Below are 20975 nucleotides of genomic sequence, written 5' to 3'. Positions count from 1 at the left end.
AGCAAGTAAAGAGCTTTGCAATATTTTATAGAACCCGAATTTTTATTACCGTGTTTACAAGAGCCCTCCACTGGTCTCTATCCTGAACCAGATCAATGTAGTCCATACAAACTTATTTTATCTCTCTAAGATCCATCTTAATATTATCCCCCATCTACGTTTAGTTCTTCCTAGTGTTCTCTTTTTTATGGCTTTCAAACAAAAATCGTGCCTGCATTTCTCTTCAATCCCATCCACCCTACATCCCCTGTACATCTCACCCTCCTTGACTTGATCATTCTAATTATATTTGGAGAAGGGTACAAATTATGAAGCTCCTCATTGTGCAGTTTCTCCAGCCTCCTATGACTTCATTCCCCTCTGGTCCAAAAACTCCCCTCAGCACCCTGTTCTCAGACACCCTCAGTCTATATACTGCTACATGTTTCGGTCACATGANTTTCCTCGAGTTACGTTGCATACGCCCACTCCTTCCACCAGTACGCACAGTCAATAAGTTCGTGGAATGGCCGCAAAGCGTCGGTGCAGTGCACTACAGCGTATAGGGTGAGGCACGATATGATGCCCTGTCGGTTCACCTCTCGTCACAGCAAGAGGCAGTTGTGTGCAAACAGTGTAAGCAGAATTACGGCCTCTGTTGTGCGAGTGGCCGAAATCGAAAATGTGTCAGTTTGAACAATGGACAAACATCAAGTTCTGCCAGAAACTAGGCAAATCCCCTACCGAAACATTTGGCGTATGAAGAATTGGTTGTTGCTACACGACAACACCCTTGCACATCGCTCTGTTCTTGTCCAAGGGGAGCCGGCAAGGCAACAGGTCACCGTTTTGCCACACCCTCCGTACTCACCTGATCTCGCAACATGCGATTTCTTTCTGTTTCACCGCGTGAAAGCAAAGCTACGCGGTCGTAGATTTCAGGCGTCCGAGGAGGTCGTCATTGCCACAAGAGACGCCGTACGGGAATTTCCTGCCAATATGTTTCAGCAATGTTTTCGGCAGCTATATCAACGTTGGCAGACTTGCATAGAGGCCAACGGCAACTATTTTAAGGGCCGATGTGGATTTGTGTAAGTCTATATGAATACTTTGTAATATCATGCGATAAAATCACATTCCACGAACTTAATGACTCTACCACGTATATATCTGTAACACACAACAGGATGCAATGAATGAAGACCCTCAATCTATGTTTCTCCCTTAATATCAGAGACAAAATTTCGCGCCAATACAGAAACACAGGCAAAATTATAGCTGTGTACGTGGTATATTCAAATTTTTATATTTTTACAAAGGGTTTATTAGTTATCTTTGTTATCAGTTTATCTCGTATTCTGGCTACGAGACAGCAACATATACGTAATCCTTTGCGTTTACTTCTAGACCAACCCCCTTACATGTTTAGAAACAGCCTCACAGATTTCGAAGTCTGAAGTACTGTGTATGGGGCGTATGAAGTGAATGCAGCAAACTCACCATGGTGGCAGGGCTGATGGAGCCGAAACTGCGAATATACAGCTCACAGTACACCGTGGTGGCGTTATCTGCAACAGAAAAATATTAACATCGATTTGTGCTACGCAGTACTGGGAACACTTAATCAAACCCCGCTCCCACAAGAGAAGTGGTACGAATAAAATGACTTGGATCAACGGAATGGGGAAGGGGTTAGTCTAACGATTCTATTTATAGCAGACGCATAGGCAAATCTTCTGGCCTCTACACCATTTGCATTTGCAGCCACTGTACTGTACCAAGTCACTGTTATTAATATTATTTCATATTTGGAGCCAACCATTTTCCTTAATCACATTTTATAATGGCCCTTGCAGTATATTAAATGAACAATTGTACGCATTCTGTCGACATGTACGTACGTATATATATAATTCTTCCTCGCAACACAGTGGCATAACTACTGCATGTGTTAGTTTCGACTTTCGACAAGAATGAGAGGTAGATTTTCTCAATCTGCGGAACAAAAATAAATTAGATATATAATATGAATTTATGAATTGAAGATGTTGAGAAAGGAATTAAATGTTAACACTTCTTCTTTTAACTGTAATTGGATTTGAATGGAAGGAGAGTAGGGAACCTGGAACAAAAATTATTAAAAAAATATTGCGGAAGTGTAACATTAAGCACAGTTCAACACAAGAAACAGCAATGAAAACCGGACCCCTGAAGTCCTTATTCTTCATGTACAGAAGAGGAGATCTCTGAGATTTGCCACGTGTATTTGATTTAGAATGGCTGACAAAACGCAGATATATGAAGCCATATGAATACCGGGTACACAGAGGTAAAACTTCAGGCCAGACAGAAATCAATTTCACATCCCGTCGCTTTTACCTACGAGAAAGAGCCCCAGGGCACCTCCGTACCTGATTATGAAGAGAAATATCCCGATACACCAGTCAGGAGCGGAATTTATCCTTAAAATTCTCCCTCGTTCTAGCTGAACTATCACTTGATGGTAACAAGGATGTCTGGAAGGAGATGCTCTCACATGTGGGAGGGAAATCCTACGTTAGTCGATTCCAGATAAGTAAAGGAGTAGGGTACCAGACGAATTGTAGTCCCTAGTCCTCCAGGTTTGGGGTTGGGCGTGGTGCTAACGACATAAAACCCAATAACATTTACCGTTCCGAAACCACGGTGGAGACCAGGATTCACAGCAGGTTGCAGAGTCAGTGAAGGGCAAGAATAATGCCAGAGACAGAGAGACGCTCTGTGCTATGCGGCCTGATTGATATCGGAACGAGAAGCGTTAAGTGCAAAGAAACATGATCCATTTCGTTGAAGACTGTGAAGATGTACGAAAATGGCCTCCACTGTGATTGCGAGGCTCCATGATGGAGATAGTAGTGACGAAGATAGGGATTTTAGAGGAATACGTGTGATGTGTTGACACTACTCCATAGATGCAGTACCTATAAACTGGAAGCATTTTCTTCCATTTCTGACAACAAAGAATATAAGCTCAACTGAATCCACCAGATATTGCGTGGTCAGAATGCCATAGCAACCGCTTTCATGCGCAGGAGCCAACAGGTGTGTCTGACAACCGGCCTAAAGGAACTGAAAGCTTTTCCACTATTGCTATGCTTTCACATCTTCTTGTTTGCCTCTATCTCTTTTATTCTCCTATACCTTTATTCACATCGCCTAGAAATACAAACCTGATGCTACCCAATGTTATTGAAATTGGATTGATTTCGTTATTATTATTTTTTCCTTCTGAGTTGTTGTGGATATTATGAATGGCGTTTCCCTCTATCTTGTCACACAGCAGTCTTAGAGGAGAATTAATTAGCAAGAAGTTCTGGGAAGAACTAACAACCTACTCACATTTGACGTGACACGAACCACATAGAAAACGGAAGAATTAAGGGGACACAGACACATATTCTAATAATGATATTCTGTAATAACTAAGAACGGGCCATTGTTTAGCGAAAACAGAGTGGGGGGACTGACACACAGACAGCAAGGTGATCTCATAATCCTCCTAAAAATGGAAAGCGATACACACAGATTGGACAGACGTAGACGGTTATGTAGACAGACAGACAGACAGACAGACAAGAAGGTGATCTCATAAGTCTATTTTAATTTTTTCAAAACAAAGAAAGTAGGCTACAGGGATATAAAGCCCTAAAACATTCTATTATTTATATACGGATTGAAATCATATTTACAGCCAGGTTAGGAGCCGGGATAGCTCAGTCGGCATAGCAGTGGGCTACGGGCTGGACGGCCAAGATTCGATTCCTGGCAGGTAAAATTGATTCTTCTCTTCCATATAGGGTCCAGAGCGCTCCGGGGCCCACCCAGCCTCCTATCGAATGGGCATCGGGGCCTCTTTCCCCGGGAGTATAACGGCCGAGGCGTGAAACTGACTATTCACCTCCATCTAGTGCCGAGGTCAAGAATGGTAGAGCTATACCTCCACTCACTTCACAAGTCTTCATGGCGTTCCGCTTAATGAATTAAGTACAAAGACAATTTTATCTTTACTTTACACAGATTGGTCAGTTATTTCGGACTTCAGTTACATTGCAAAAGTTGCCGACTACTGAACGTGACAGAAGATCAAGATTGGAATGGAAAGAAGAGGAAGGATACATGTGAAAGCAGTTCTTAAGGAACTATCCCAGAACACTTTAGGAGGTCTGAGGATAACCACTAACATCTTCAGACGCGTCACAGCTACGCCTCTACGTCTTGTATTGTTTTCTCCGTGTTCTGCTAAACACAACGACGCGAAGACACATAACAGAATAGAGGTACAGCTCCAAGGTGAACTTGGCGGAGCAGAGCGATGACTTTCTCGCTTCGTCCGCCTTATTCTCAAGAAACTTGAGCCGGTTCTTTATAGAACCAAATGACAATTATTACGCCCACACAGATAGACTTCTTCTTTTAATTCGAGGTGTAGGATTGATAAAGGGTTAAACAAAAAAGAGGAAGCACAACAGATCATTGAAGGTCACAGCGCAAGGGTCGTAAGGGTCCACCCCTTATGCATTCTTTCATACTCACACGGAAGGTCCAGGAGTACTCTTTTGGCGTTAGTTTCCGTTTAGACGCAGTGGAGAAGAGAACATTTCTATTGCGTATCAAGAATCTGACACCTGTTACACTGGTCGTGGCCGGTCACTTTACTGATTAAGCTGTGGTAGCACGTATATTTCCATACATTATAACACACATGTTTACAGCAGATAACATTCATACATATTGCAAGCTTGATAAATTAACACAGCGACCTGCTGCAGCAGTTGCATTCACAGATGACACTACATCGAAATATAGGCTGCACAAGAAGCTGTGAACCAAACAGGAAGGTTCCAGAAAGTTAGTTAAACATTATACAACTGTTTGTTCCAGTGCAATACAATACTCTCTGCGAACACAAGAAGAGAAAGGCCCTAATTACTCGCAATAATTGTCACTAAATTTTCATAAAAGAGAGCCATTTTTGAATATAGCTCAATACGAGATTTCATACGTTTTTAGTTCGCTGCCATCCTATTAAGCTTATTCCTAGTGACTGCCCTGTGATTTACTTTCGAGTTAATGAATATTTTGTGTGAAATTTTAGCAAGCAGTACCTCCAGCTGGGTTTACACAAAAGCTTAACTGTTTTTTAATTATTCTCATACTTCATTCCGCATGTACGGACAGAACTTTCCGTGCAAAATGTACGTGGCCTTTGGCATGAACTTTCAGTTCTGTGAGAGAATATAATTTGTTTGGTAAATACCAGGCAGGCTTGTCTAAACTTAAAACGAAAACGTAGGCGGTTAATGGCTATGGGTCTAATAAGGTAAAAACAAAGGTGGCACGGACTTCTTGGCTTTCATTGGCACAAACGCTATATTATCGTTAAATTATGTATACAGCCCGTAATATTTTCTTACACTAAAATCTGACAAGAGTGAACTTCAGGAGCTAAAAATTCGTAAACACAGACATATCACTCCTCTGGTCGCTATACTGTTTTCAGTATACAGGGCTACTATAAATGATTCATTCGTTTTTAGAATGCTATATTTTCCAAAGCAATATACATATAAATATGATTAATATATAAGAAGAACCATAAACTCACCAAGTTTTCGTCATACTCTACAAATGTTCTATGTGTGCCCCTTGGGTCACATGGCACACGTCCAGGCTGTAGTCGAGTTCGTTCCACACATTTTGTAGCATCATCCTGTCACTGGTCATCACTGCAGCATCGATGCGTTCCCTCAGCTCTACTAGTGGGGGTACGTAAACACGATCCTTAGTGTACACCCAAAGGAAGAAATCACAATGCGTTAGATCAGGTGATCTGGGGGACCAAGTGAACAGAGCTACGCATCCTCACCAACACGCCCAATCCAGCGTTGCCGAAGTTCGCTGTTTAGGTAGCGACGGACATTGCCGATACCACCGCAAAATGCTTTGTTTACATGGCGGTTCTTTTCCGTACTCTCTTTTGAATGCGCGTTGCACTGCTGTAAATGTTGCTTTGCCGCCATTTTGTAAAGGCACTGAACTCGTGCTGCCAACTGGTGCATATAATACAAACTTTGTGAGTTTACGGTTCTTTTTTTTATAGTTTTATTTGTATGTGTAATACTTTTGAAAATATAGCGTTTTAAAAATGAATGAATCAGTTATAGTAGCCCTGTAGTTCTCGGCCCTTCTCGACGCGCTTCGGAAGATACGCATATATCATGAAACTCGTCTTCTGTCGGATTTCTTCCGTCCCTTCTCAAAATATCAGTACCACAACTTAGGCTGCGTTCTTAACCACTCTCTCTTACGTTTTCTCAAACCCGCAGCTGCTGACATTTCTGCTAGTACTCCCATCAAGTCACATTACAGCTGCATTTCAATATTTGATAAATAAAGAAAGAATCAAATCGTATCGCCTACGCTGTCAATATTTTTTAAAGATATCATAAAGCATGCATTTTTCTCTCACGTATATGATCGGATTATATTCAGTCGTTCTTTTAGTAAGCGAAATCTCTGTGGAGTCCTGTGTGCAGCAGTGAAGTTCCAAGAGTAAAATCGTGTTAGAGGAAAACGTTATAGAACATGTTTCAGAACTTGGGTGCTTATATTAATATCATTCGGAGCAAGAAAGGAATATTGATATTAAATTACACTCTTATGAAAAATAAATAATATTCCGACTGAAGGGATATTTCTCCAAGAAATCTACGAGACACAATAATATATTTTAATTATATTCTCTATTTCAACAACATAAAGGCCAGGTGTAAAATAAGCACCAGCAGAAGAAAGAAACACAACATAAGCAAGCAAACAAACGCGAAAGAAGAGAACAATAATAATTTAATTAGTGTAATCACGCCAACCATTGTAGTGTGAGAAAAATATATGTTTATAAATATTCATCTTGAATACAATTAATATTTTGATACTGAAGGATTTTTTTCCCCTTGGCACTACAGTCCCAGTGGGCCTAGGCCTACCTCCATGAACTTCTCCGTTCACTTAGGTTTTTCTAGATCTTACACATTCGGTAGGACTCCTTGGGCGAGTGATCAGCTCGTCACAAGGTCTCTACCTGTACAGAAACACAGAACTCCCACACACAAACTAAACATTCATGCCCTGAGTGGGATTCTAACCCATGATCCCGGTGTCCAAGCGAGCGAAGACAGTACATGCCTTAGACCGCTCGGCTACCGTGACCGGCTATTGAAGGAATTCTCACTATATAGTACACTTATGAGAAACCTTTTTGTTTCCAAGTACACCACCGTTTCTAAATGTACTCGTGAAGTTGACAGCTGAGGTGCATCTAACAGAACAAGAAGTTATGCTTCGGGAGCAGTCACTGAACACAGAAATGTCTCTGATATAACAAGCAGGAACTCGAAAACCAAAAGTTTCCAAAAAAGAAGGAGGAATTTCTACCAAGAAAGATTTTAACAATAACAATTAAATTAAATTATTGTTTATAAAAGTACAAACTTAATAGCCACGAGGCCAATTACAAAGTCAGTACTAGTACATAGAAAGAAATAACAAAAACATTTCAAAGAAAATTAAAATAATGCAATTTATATAATAATAATAATAATAATAATAATAATAATAATAAGCGACTTTGACATGTTTGTGAAACCTGGATATTGAGGGAAAGGTAGATCAAAATACTAGTAATATCATGAATTAGGTTTTCGCAACTTTTGCTACATATTATATCCACGCATCACTAACGAAATGTAGACTTCACGAAAAAGTAAGCGTTCAAATATTATCAATATAACCGAAGACTACGAAAACAACGAGCTGCAAGGCACATAGAGAATGAAGACAGAATATCAAAACTATTCCAAGCAGAGGGAAATATATATCCTGGACACACGAAGGAAACATGGGGAGGAACTACATGTCCAAGATTCTGGAACTGCTGCTATTCTTGCACAGCTTGTGCTGATGTAGAGGAAGGCGCGATGTTAGAAAAAAGTAACATTAAATTAGGGGGATGAAGGAAGTTTTATGTACCATTACAGATATGAATACTCTGCAGTATCACATCAAGTAGTTATCAGAGGAAAATGGATGTACATATTCCTTCCATTAAGTTCATTGTCTGTTACGGGAGCACGTTCTGAGGCAGGCTAACTCGTGGTCAAGCAGATAACAGCTACCCGCCGGTGCGTCAGTTCGTAATCAAAAGCTATTCATTTCAAGCTTTTAATTTGGATTATCTTCTCCGTCCAGCAGTTCCCATACACATTTCAGTCATGATAAACGATCGTTCGTACAATCAGATGCAAAGTCTTGCTACGTACTTCTTCCCATACAAAATGACCGATGGGTATAATTTCAACATAATTTGGAACTTACAGTATGAGGTGTCGTTATATAATGCCCACAGAGTGATATTTACCATCTACTCAAAATATGTAACTAATTTCCGTCTTTCTATCTTGGAGATGAACTGTGGATTCAGTTTCTTTCTGCCATTTTTTGGATAGACGTAAACAAAACTCTTCGTCTCGCCATATCAGTCTCCTTAACTTCTGAACAAGAAAGCCCGATTAGCCGAAAACTTCGATCTTGGCAGTGCTAAACTGAAACATTCTGCCGTATGGCCACAGTACTGAAAAATTGCGTCGCTTTCGTAGTTCCAGTTTACTGAATATATTTGAGAGCTTATTTAGTTTTCTAGAAATGTACATATATTAAGGGCTTGAAAATTATGTCAAATTAAAAATTTATTATCCACTGCGAAGCCTTGAGAAATAATTACGTCTTAATCAAAGAATGGAACACTTACAGAGCTGGTATATCTGCCTTGTGTTCTGTCGCCTGTCAGTCTGCATTTTTCAACTCGATAACCGCTGGACCTTATTTGAAGAAATCGGATATGAATATTAAGCCAATTTCCACGTTAATAAAAATGGGATTATTTTCAATTGCTCTTCCAGCACATTCAGGTCTCTGGCCTCTTATTCGGTTCCGTAATCATTTGTTGTTTTTTCTTCACAGACGGTAGTAGTCCTCGGATGAGTGATTAGCCCTCGCAAGGCCTCTACCTAAACACAGGATAAACGGACAGACATCCATGTCTTGAGTGGGATTCGAACCCACGATCCCAGCGTCCGAGCGAGCGAAGATAGTTCATGCATTAGACCGCGCAGCTACTGTGACCGGCATTTGAAAGATGTAAAGGCACTGCGCAATGAAGACGTGTGAGAGAGCCGACATAGCTATGTAATATGTCCACTCAGTAGTGTTGGTTCCAGATGGAGGTCAGTAGTTAGTTTCAAACTGGTTCACAGTCTTCAGTCTGCTTCGAACGTAAACATAATTACATTACGAGTATTACAAGTTAATATACTGGTCTCGTTTAACTATGGCTACTTTTGGCAATATACGTCAAAAATTTCTCATACTCCCGCTATTATCAACATTATAGATACATTATAAATTGTCTTTTATACATCTGTGAAGTTGCCTCTCCACATAAACAGAACCAATAACAACACAATATCAGACATAATATTAATGATCTAAAAGTTTTCATATCTGTTCTCTTATATCTCAAATATATTGCAGAATGTTTTTAACTTATATATGATTAAGATAAGAAGAATTAGATGTGGAATTACGAGTACTACAAGCATAATAACATAAAATGAAATAAAATCCTAACAACAACCCCCGCATTTCGATTGGGTATTTCTTAAAATAAGCTGCATAAAAATAATGAAATTGCTTATATCTTACAGAACTACCATATATATTTTTCTCATGTGCACGTAAGATGAATCTTCTACACGTATTTCAAATGAACTTCAACTATGTGAACAATAACGCAACAAAATCATTTTTAGTGGTCGTGAAAGCTCACATTTGAATTGACCTGTTAAAGGCAGTGGACCGGAATATGTCAATTTAACAAATGTGCACATAACATAATGTCACGTGTCGGGGTTTGCGTGACTAATGATATTGGGTTCTGTATTTGATGACTGGCTTTATTAACACTTCTTTACAATTACGGTCAATTATAGCATCTCACACATTGAATTCCTTCTGAATGCTGGTACGAATGAATTACGACTCCTGTCTGACGAATGCTCTCCTGGTTTTCGAATGAACTCTCTTTACAACATATGTTAGAAACCTACATCTATACGATACATATTCAGTGATTATATCGGATTTGAGTTTTTTTACAGAGGTGATTTTGGAAAACTCTACATTCTGGCATATAACAGCAGGTAGTCCTGTGAAAGTCAAATCCTTTTTCTTGTTTTCCTTGACATGTTCCTCCGAAATGACAGCTGAGTTTCACCGGACTGGACGGCGTTATATTCCAGACGATATAAATCTAAATATTTGGTGAGTTCCATTTGAGATGCGCCCAGGAACACACAGAGGTTTTCATGTGAAATATCCGTTACTATATTCCTGTTTTAACAAAAATTTAAAGTTTGTAACATAAAATTACCCAGCGTCAGATTTCATACAATTTTCAGCAATTTTATATATGCGAGCAGACGGACAGAGAGAGAGAGAGAGAGAACGCGAGAGAGACGAAGTTAAGAGTCACATTTTTTATGTTTTGCAAATTTCGTTTCTAGCGCTCCACAAATTAGAATATGGCACCGCAAGGTGATATAAATTTTAAATACGAAACAGATTATTGAGTTCAGAACCTTTACAATTACTTAGAAACGAACCAACGGAGGGCAAAGACCACTTTAAATATAAATACACGGACGCCTAGGAACCGGCAAAGGGAACGAGAAATTCTGAAACGAAGTCCGTTAATTATCTCACTATTGTTAATGCCGGTTCACCATCGGAGGAACTACCCGCCTCAGGAGAAGAGATTACAGTATCTTTCAAGTACTGCATATATTTACAAGCATAATTTCTATCTTTAAACATAGATCTATTGGTTCTACAGCCCTTTGTTTTACCTTGGCCGCTTTCTCAATTTCTCACGCCTATAAACAGTCGATAGGACTCCTTGGACGGGGGATGAGCCTGTCGCAAGGTCGTTATCTACACATTGAACAGCACAAACACAGAATAAGCGCAGACCAACATCCGTGCGTTGAATGTGATTCGAACCCATGTCAGTATCTAGATAGCTTAAATAAGTAATGGGCACGTGGTAGCGCAGTTGGTTGAGGCACTATGCTACAAGACGGAAGGGTGCGGGATCGAATCCCGATGAGGTGGATTTTTTCAACAGACCTAATCCTTCCAGCCCCAATATGGCCCTGGGGTCGACTCAGCCTCTAACAGAAATGAGTACCAGGAATCTTCCTGGGGGTAAAGGGCGGCCTTTCGCATAATGCTGACAACCTTACCGCCATCTGTGAGCCGATTGTCTATAATGTGGGAGCCTCAAGGTCTCACAACCCTATGGGTCTCCACAGCCTGTTACAGGGATAATATTACCCCTGAAATAAACACGATCTCATCCACTCACGACTCCCATGTCAGCATTCACCGCCAAAATTACATCTACCACTCGCATAGAAATGGCTGCGATGATCCATGTGTGAGGGTATGCGGTTTTAGTTAGAGGTATCTTCCTGATTTTCATTGCTTGATGTTGGTTTCTTATTACATTGTATCCTCCAGCAATTACCCTATTCCGTGGCTTACATTTTTAAAATGCGTTGTTATCACGTAGAAAACTGCAAAAATATGCAACAATTTTGCCTTTACGAGGGTAACATATTTGTTACGGGTTATAATTCTTAACAATAAATTTACATTTGTAATAAATTTAATCAAGTCATATGAGTGGATGAAAAACTTAATCGGAATTAGAAAGAGAGGTTCTATGCTTCTGAAAGTCAATTTATGTGCCACGCGATGCTGTGGAAAATTCAGAAGAGGTGAAGCACAATGAATGCCGAGTCAAATACATATTCCTAGTACGTATATTATAAACGTATAGGCTATATATATGTTTGTATATGTACACAAAAAGGCACTCTAATATAATTAGGTGTGTTCGTAGAAATTTTGATACGAAAGCGCAGAGTTCATGTTGTTAGGCTGTAAGCTGGTTGATACCATGTTCCACGTTAAATGTGGGTGTACTAACGAAAAGTATATTTCCATATAAAATGGAATTTTACGAGCAGATTTCATTTACAAAATTAAGCCAGTAAAAGTAATCCACTAGAAATTTGTGTGGCTACCTATGCCGAACATTTCAACATCCCGTTTGCGAGCAACGAGAATACTGACTATATATTACCTCTGTGCTGAAATTTGTATGAAGTGCAATATAGTCTAACGAATTCTTATATTCTACCAAAAATAATATTACTGACTGTGGGAAAGTATTGATCTTCGCTTGTTGAATTATTTCACAGTAATTTCCTTGATGCCGGTCACGGTAGCCGAGCGGTCTAAGGCATGCACTGTCTTCGCTCGCTCGGAAGCCAAGATCGTGGATTCGAATCCCACTCAGGGCATGGATCTTTCTGTGCGTTTTTCTGTGTTTGTCTACAGGTAGAGGCCTTGCGACGAGCTGATCACTCGCCCAAGGAGTCCTACCGTATGTGTAAGATCTATAAAACCGAAGTGAAACGGACAGTTTCATGGAGGTAGGCCTAGGCCCAAATGAGGGCTGTAGCGCCAAAGAAAAAAAAATTCCTTGATACTGATGTGGCACATTTACAATTGAAAGGTACATTAATTAACTCCAAAAAGCTGAGAACGTTTTATAACTTGTACTATTCTCCAAGTATAATTTGAATGATCAAGTTAAGTAGAATGAGGTGGGCAGGGCATGTAGCACGAATGGGGGAGAAGAGAGATGCATATAGGATATTGGGGGAAATCCAGAAGGAAAGAGACCACTGGGAAGACCAAGGCGTAGGTGGGTGGACAATATTAAAACGGATCTTAGAGAGATAAGGTGTGATAGTATAGATTGGACTGATGTAGCTCAGGATATGGACCAGTGGAGGGCTCTTGTGAACATGGTTATGAATCTTCGTTTTCCATAAAGTGCTGAGAAAATTCTTGAGTAGCTGCAGAAATGGCGGTTCCACAAGAAGGGCTCAGCTCTATGAGTAAGTAAGTAAGTAAGCAAGCCAAGACCATCTTGAGAACCTGGAATTCTCTCAGTCGGTGATGAATTCTCCGCTTCTTATGAAATTCGAAGATTTATTATCGTGACTAGAAGAGCACGCCGCTGGACCCAGCACACACAATGTTTGAAGTACCGTCACGTGTCCCTCTGGTTTGCGTGACGAACATAACGGGTTCCGAATTGGATGACTGGGTTTATTGGCACTTCCATAAAATTACAGCCAATTATAAGAGCTCGGAATTCATGACTGTCTGAGACTCGCTCCATTTCTTACTGGACTACGAGTGTCTTCTCTTCCACTGCGACTAATGGCTTCATTTTGACTTTCGAATCGGTTACATCTTCAGCTTCCGACTGAACTACTACTGGAGGATTCTGAGTGATTCTGAGTCTTACTCTTATGTTACGACCGACGGTCAGTCGGTCAGTCTGTCTTGGAATAAAGCATCCATCTGGGGCTTACGACCAGATTTTTATTATGTGTCAGAGTTGTGTATTTGTTGATATGGGGCGGTCTCCCTAATGAGAGGAAAGGTCTGTCGTTTACAATTGCTGCTTGCCTTCGCCAGCGCAGTCATTCTCGGGACGAGTCCCGTAGGACTCGCGACCATACTTCACTGTCTCAGATTTAACATTTCCATTGTTGTCGCCTCCCACAACTCGCAGGGCTACGGTGGAGGTATTCGAAGGCGGCCTGGCGGCCTCCACACAGGATTAAAGGATTATTCTCTGCACGGTTCCTTATATAGTCTATCGGTAACAATGGAAAATGCCCGTTGCCTGTTATCACGGAAATGTTCTTCCGAAACGCTGGCTAGCAATGGACTTCCGCGTCTGTTCTTTGCTGCGGGAACGTGCTTACCAAAACTTTGTCCAGCAATGGTCATATTCGTGAGAGTACATTTATGTTATCCTCTCACCTGCGCCCAGGTCCATAAATGACCTCAGAATTTCAGGGTTTCTTAAAAAAATTGCATGTATTTCGTGGTTCCTTAGCTAGTACTACTTATCCCTCCGCATGTGATTCTAAATGTCCTATTAATATCCGAAAAAAATACAAACAACGACGTTTTTCTTCATGTAATTTTATACATCCTTCTTCTGCTTCTTAGTTTTTCTCTTCAAAGCAATTTGTTCTCAAACACCCTCAATTTGCCATCTTTGTATGTGGGGGAAGATCAGGTTTCGCGCCCCTATAAAACACAAGGGAGAGATTTACTTTTTAATATCTTACTCCTCATGTATCTATTCGATAAGCAGGAAGATGAAAAAACCTGAAGTGAAGGGCACAAGGGCGAGGAAAAATTGTCGCAAAGCATTAACATATAATGTAACCACAATCAACTCTAGAAGCAAAATGAAGACTTATCATATATTGAATTCGCTGGGTAGGCGATATTTACCTCCATCAGGTTTTTAAAAGAATCGGCGACATTATCCCCAGCATAGGGCGTGTTAACCTGTTAGGATTAATTTCTACTGTTCTCAGTAATATGACCAAAGGAAATACCTTCCTTACAGAAAATACAGGATATCCCCTGGATAGCTTTATCTTTTATGAGCATAACAGATATCTGTACAAGTACTACAGATAATGGACACTAAATAAGTGATAATACATTTAAGAATAACAGGCTGACTATTCGTGGCTGGCCTGAGGTTTCTTCTCTTCTCAGTAATTTAAAACGTTCAATGTTTTTAACGGATCTGAATTATTACCACTTTCATCACAAACGCCAGCCATGCGTCCACTTACTATATTCAGTCATTTGAACGTAGTTAAGTTCATACACCGAAGACGAATTTTTATATTATTGTGGTTGCCCTGACCACGCGAAACCCTCTATCAGCTATAATTTATACTAACTTCGCCGACAAGCTGCGGTCGCTCGATCGGTACAGTTCGTTTGCGGACTAAAGCCACAGAGTTTCTTTCGTTTGTCTCCTAATACGTCTCGATCTCCTAACTGACATATTTGCACAAGATTTTCCCAATAAAATTGAAATTTCTATCTGAATTTCTCACGATGATAAATAAGAACTTAGCATTAATATAATAAATGGAAATGCATTTTTATTACTTATTTCTTTTGTTAAGACACGAACACGCTCTCACACACATAAGCACAACCAAACGTTTTTCATGATAATTAGGAAACAAAAATAAATATCATAATTTGTCACGAATAAGTTCTATTTTATTTAAAGTATCTGTAGTATTTTCGGTAACATCTGAAAACTGGGTAGAGGATTTTTTCCTATTCAATCCCGTATTTAAGTAAGACGATAAACACTGCAAACCTAACCTGTTTAGACTGAGGCTGAATTATTTTTCAGCAAAAGAATAAATATTTTGGTGTATTATGTGCATTTCCTTGAATTTAAAAAATACGTGATACAAACTTCATACAAGCTGTCAGTACCATATATTAGAAAGTTTCATGAGAAACTTTATTTTGTTCTTCTCTCAATTTTTCTGGCTGCATGTTTAGAATGAAGCGCTGTAGCTGGCCTTATTGGGGTAGTCTGAACCCGTGGGGTAATACCAGGGCTTCCAAAGTAAGTCCATTTATAGAGAAATGTTTTCATAAATTTCTTGGAAAAAAAAGAGAGATTCTTATATTCCTACGCATCATAACTTATTACATGCCACGGAATTTACCACTTCGGCTTCATACGGAGGCACACAACAAAGAGGCCAGTTGATATTTTCGTAACGGATACAGAGTAAAAAAGAACAGGAAGATACATAAGAACGACCAGGAATGCTAAATAATAAAACTGAAGAAAGAAGAAATGATAACCAACCACACGTTATGAGAAGACAGCAGAACAACATGAAAAAGCGAAACAACTCCAAAACTTTTAATAATACAAATTTCTATAAGAATATTCCCTCCCGTGATCCGATAGCATTTGTATCTTTCTTACATCCTTAAAAAGAACACAAGAACTTTGGCTTAGAATGTGCAGACGCGGAGAAATTAAGCGTTGTCACTGCAAACTCACTAGCCTTAACGCGTGCAATTAATTTCACTCTCATCCCATGAAGAAGATTTACTGAGGGGCGGAATAGACTGCGAAGGCTTTATGCTACATTAAACGGACGTGTGGCAAATTATATATAAGATGATGTGAAGAAATAGGCGTTGAGAGGTAAAAGAAATTATTACTTTAAGAGAAATCATACGTTTAAATCTAGCATCCTATATAAATAATGGTGGTTATAGCTACAAAGAAAACATTCTCTTTATATCAGAAGCTTATTTCAGCCAATTAGAATCTCTGAATCATGCTCAAACGGACATACTGAAGCCAAAGAAAGAATGCATTCCAATCTTGCGTCATAGTTACAGGTTATGCGGCATTTACAAGTACAAATGTATTTGTTTCCGTCGAAATAACATCTGTATAGATATACACGCTAATCTGGCCGCGCCATAGCTCAAGCGGTTAGTCGCTGGCTTCCCATCGCGGCGGCCCGTCTGGTCAAGTGGAAATTGTGGTGGACAAAGTGGCGCTGGGGCAGGTTTTCTCCGAGTACTTCATTTTCCCCTGCCAATCTTCATTCCATCAATTGCTCCACAATCACCCTCACCTATCATCTGGGGCTGGTACAATGGGCCAGAAGTGGCCGCAGTACAAAGGACTTAGTCTCACCCCACTAGCAATAAAAATAATACACGCTAATTATATACTACATGTTTCCGCTTTTCTGGCACCATCAGGTATGCACGATCACTACTGGCTGCACACCTAAACTCTTACATTGATCACTCTTTATATTGGGTGTATTTATTGTTGTCGATTTGACGGATTATAAGCCAGTACAAAAAAACTAAGAACATAAAATATACCCACTGTAAACACGGCCAATATACGAGGTCAGCAGTGGAGCCAACAGTAAATGTGTACAACTGATGATAGACGAAAGGCTAATTAACTGTAGCGTATCCATGGAGAAGCTGTGCTGATGGAAATAAATACTTTTGGACAACTATTCACATATGTTTTTATTCAATTACGTTTCAAGTTATGGCGCAGAAGGGAATAATGGTACAACAAACACCGACAATTTAAATTCTAATAGTTCATTTAATACACGGACGTACCACATGGCAAAGTACAGTTTATGCACCCCTGCAAACATGCATCTCATCAGGGAACTGTGACAATAAGTAATGAGAAATCAGACGGTTTATCAAGTAGGCAATTAATTTCACGAGGCACTAGGTAAGGACACTATGACAGTGAAACAGCTCCCAGTTCGACCCGGACAGTTGGCATTACTACGGCGTGATGGGCGTGCATATTTGTTACTCAGATTGCAGCGAAACTGGCGTGCAACGATTCATATTCTCAGAACGATATGTCACGCGGCCAGTGCCTAATTTGCGTTAGCTTTAGAAGGGCTTTTCATGAACCTGAACCCTAAATCTGAAACTATTCTTGAGCAGTAACAATTGATTTTCTTGCGATTCAACTTACTAATTACCTGCACAAATACTAAATGCGGCTCTTTTGAGCATGGCAATAAAACTTTGTGTTCCATAGAAGGCGTGGATTTTTTAAATGATGAATTATTGGTAGTTTCTAAAAAAACTATGATACCTGGATTTTTTTCCTTGGCACTACAGCCCCAGTGGGCCTAGGCCTACCTCCATGAACTTCTCCGTTCACTTCGGTTTTTCTAGATCTTACACATTCGGTAGGACTCCTTGAGAGAGTGATCAGCTCGTCGCAAGGTCTCTACCTATAGACAAACACAGAAAAACTCAAACAAACATCCATGCCCTCAGTGGGATTCGAACCCACGATCCCGGCTTCCGAGCGAGCGAAGACTGTGCACGCCTTATACCGCTCGGCTACCGTGACCGGCATGATACCTGGAACTAGCTAGCTATAAATATTACAATATACAAATTACGCACCGTTGAGTATTATTTCGTAAGTATGATTTTAAGCATTACAGTCTTAAAATTGTCATTTTATGAATATTTTAACGAAAAGGGGAAGAACTGTTGCATAATTATCAACATCATTCTCTCTACGCTTCCCTTTTGCAGAATCAACACTCTGGGTAGTGTTCTTCTCTCCCGGTTTGGGAGCATTCAATTTGTAAACCTTTAACTGACGGTGAAGAGGACATGGATTTTGTGGTCAGTCACAATTAATTCCTTAGAAACAAAAAGACCCGATATACTTGACAGACAAATAAGTGTACACACGGCAGCTTTAATACCGTCATATTTTCCTTTGCATGCATTTTAACTTCGAGTGTTCATTGAGTGTGGTAATGATGTCTCTCAGATTTTAGGAGAAGTAGCACGTGACGAATCAATAAAATAGAAAATGAATCATTGTGTTCGTAACAGCCGAAACTGGACTCTATTATGAGTCATATAAATTCACTTCACGCCATCATAGTTTATTCCTTCAAGATCAATTTTAAAGTTACAATCTTACACAAGTCTCCGAAGTGGCCTATCATCCTTCAGGACTCCCAATTAAAATTCTGTAAGCTTTTATCTTATTTATTATGCGTGCTATATGCCCGTCCATATCATGGTACTTTCTACATGTTATGTCCGTTTTATTTGCTCCAATGATTCCTAACAAACCACCAATTCCGACGACCTGTATAATATTTCATTTTTATAATCACAAACGGAATAATTACTGCGAAATTTTGAGATTGAGGCAATGTTATTGAAACCATATATACAATATGAATTGTGTTTCCTTTGTAGAAATCACAATAAATTCCCAGAACTGAGATCTTGGTGATATAATTTTGTGTAAATAATATATTCGATAAGTACACCCTCAGTATGATAACTTAAGCTAGTTGTGCGAACCTGCAATTATCGTTATTAAAGTTTGGTGCAGAAAAAAGTAAAACTTCTGTCTCCTTTTACTTTACACAGTACGTATTTCATATTTGGAAATGAATAGCTTTGTTCAGACATTCTTGACTGTCACAACACAAATACATGCTATTTTTCTAGCCTACAGCTCAAAAATTATATTTTGATGCAGGAAGTAAAAGTTACGCAATTCATTCTTTAAATGTGATGGTTCAAGTGCCACAGTTGTATAACAAGTCTACCATCAGTGAAAGACATAACCCTTTCACGAATCTCTGTGCTATAGAATGAAGGGAAAACACATTTGGGAAGCTCATAGGCTAAAATTTAAAAACATAGAGTAAATGGAAAATGTACGCAAAAATGGGAAAACAACTGGTACAAGAAAGTTTTTCCATCATTAACACTTTTAGACGTTAGGCTGCAGAACCTGTGCGGGGAGACACACTTGTACACTGCCACGCGTACACATCTAAGGCAACGGCTTCCACTAATATGGGTCCTCCTACATTACCAGCAAGAACCTGCGTAATGGAAACGTCATTTAGCACAAAGGAAACGTCAAACCGTGCATGAGATTAAAAATGACAGATGATCATTTATCTAGGACCACCCCTTCATGGTAACTTTTTTTTTTCGAAATCTTTAAGCCTGTCCTTCCTCTGCTCCAAATATAGGCATCACTTTGACGGGCACTTACATTCAGCGCAACGGAACAGTTAAGTTTTCCTTTGCTGAAAACCTTAGTTTCGTTGTGATGGATCTAAAGTTAGCGAACCAGGAAAACTATAAATGTCCTAATCCTAACATGCTGTTACATTCTCAATATAATTACTTTCTGTTTCTAAAGAAATATACAAATAAAGAGAAAATGAATTTAGAGAGGACACTGAAGACCTGCTTCTATTAGAGAACAATTTTCGATATCGTAAATTAACCATGACACCTGTGATAACCATTACTTTTCTTACTACCCTCTGGCATCCCTCTGAATGCGACTCAGCCTTAATTTTGTCTTTATATAAGAAATTGTAGCGTTTCTCAAACTGAAGGATTCATACCACTGATGACAAAAGACGGTCTGCTGAGTGGGACGTGGGGTCAGAAAGATAATGACTTGTAAAAAAAAAAAAGTAAAGATATCCCTGTAAGAGGCCGTGAAGGCCCAAAGGGTTGTGAGACGTTGAGGGTCCCACATTATCTAGACAATCGGCTCAAAGATGGCAGTAAGGTTGTCAGCCTTACGCGCCGGCCACGCTTTACTCCCCAGGAAAATTATTTAATTAATTCCTGGTACCCATTTCTGTTAGAGTCTGAGTCGACCCCAGGGCCATAGTGAGGCCGGAAGGATTAGATTAATTGAAAGAAATCCAATGACCTCATCGGGACTTGAATCCGCGACCTTTCTTCTTGTAGCATAGTGCCTCAACCAACCACGCTACCGCGTGCCCCGATAATGACTTGTATTAATGATTAACATAATAATTGTAAGGAGATAGTTATTGAAAAGAGATTTGTTTTCCCTCCCGAAAAAGGGAGCATGGTTTGATGACAAAACGACCGGAGGTGACGTAAGATACATGTATTTCAGAATCACTGGTGTACGGTGTGGTACGTAGTTCACAAACACTGCGACCGGAGCCCATATAACCAAGATACCTTCGACGGATTATACACATCTGCGAAAAACAGAAAACAGGACAGTGGAAAGGGGAGTTCCACGACCAGAATACACCATTTAATATTATTTTTAAATAATCCCTGTAACAGGCCGTGGATGCTCATAGTGTTGCAAGACGTTGAGGTTCCCACATTTTCTAGACAATCGGCTCACAGATGGAAGTGAAGTTGTCAGCTTTACGCAATGACCACCCTTTACGCCCCGGGAAGATTCTTGGTACTCATTTCTATCAGAGAATGAATCTACCCCAGGTCCATAATGCTGCTGGAAGGGTTATGTCATTTGAAAAATCCAATTAACTTAC

The 20975-nt window shown here is 39.8% G+C and overlaps 1 protein-coding gene across 1 annotated transcript in view; it reads right to left on the bottom strand.

The window, feature by feature from the left end:
• LOC111874777 (glycine receptor subunit alpha-3) overlaps positions 1 to 20975 on the bottom strand; it is a 307329-nt gene that overhangs the window by 115441 nt on the left and 170913 nt on the right. Inside the window, exon 3 of the mRNA XM_023870560.2 lies at positions 1480 to 1547. Within this exon, the coding sequence (XP_023726328.2) occupies positions 1480 to 1547 (68 nt within the window). The remainder of the gene's footprint in view (positions 1 to 1479; positions 1548 to 20975) is intronic.

Source organism: Cryptotermes secundus, unplaced genomic scaffold (genome assembly GCF_002891405.2).
Source record: "Cryptotermes secundus unplaced genomic scaffold, Csec_1.0 scaffold212, whole genome shotgun sequence".
Classification (NCBI taxonomy): domain Eukaryota; kingdom Metazoa; phylum Arthropoda; class Insecta; order Blattodea; family Kalotermitidae; genus Cryptotermes; species Cryptotermes secundus.
The sequence above is the reverse complement of the archived record's forward strand: the minus strand, read 5'-3'. Positions and strand labels throughout refer to the sequence as shown.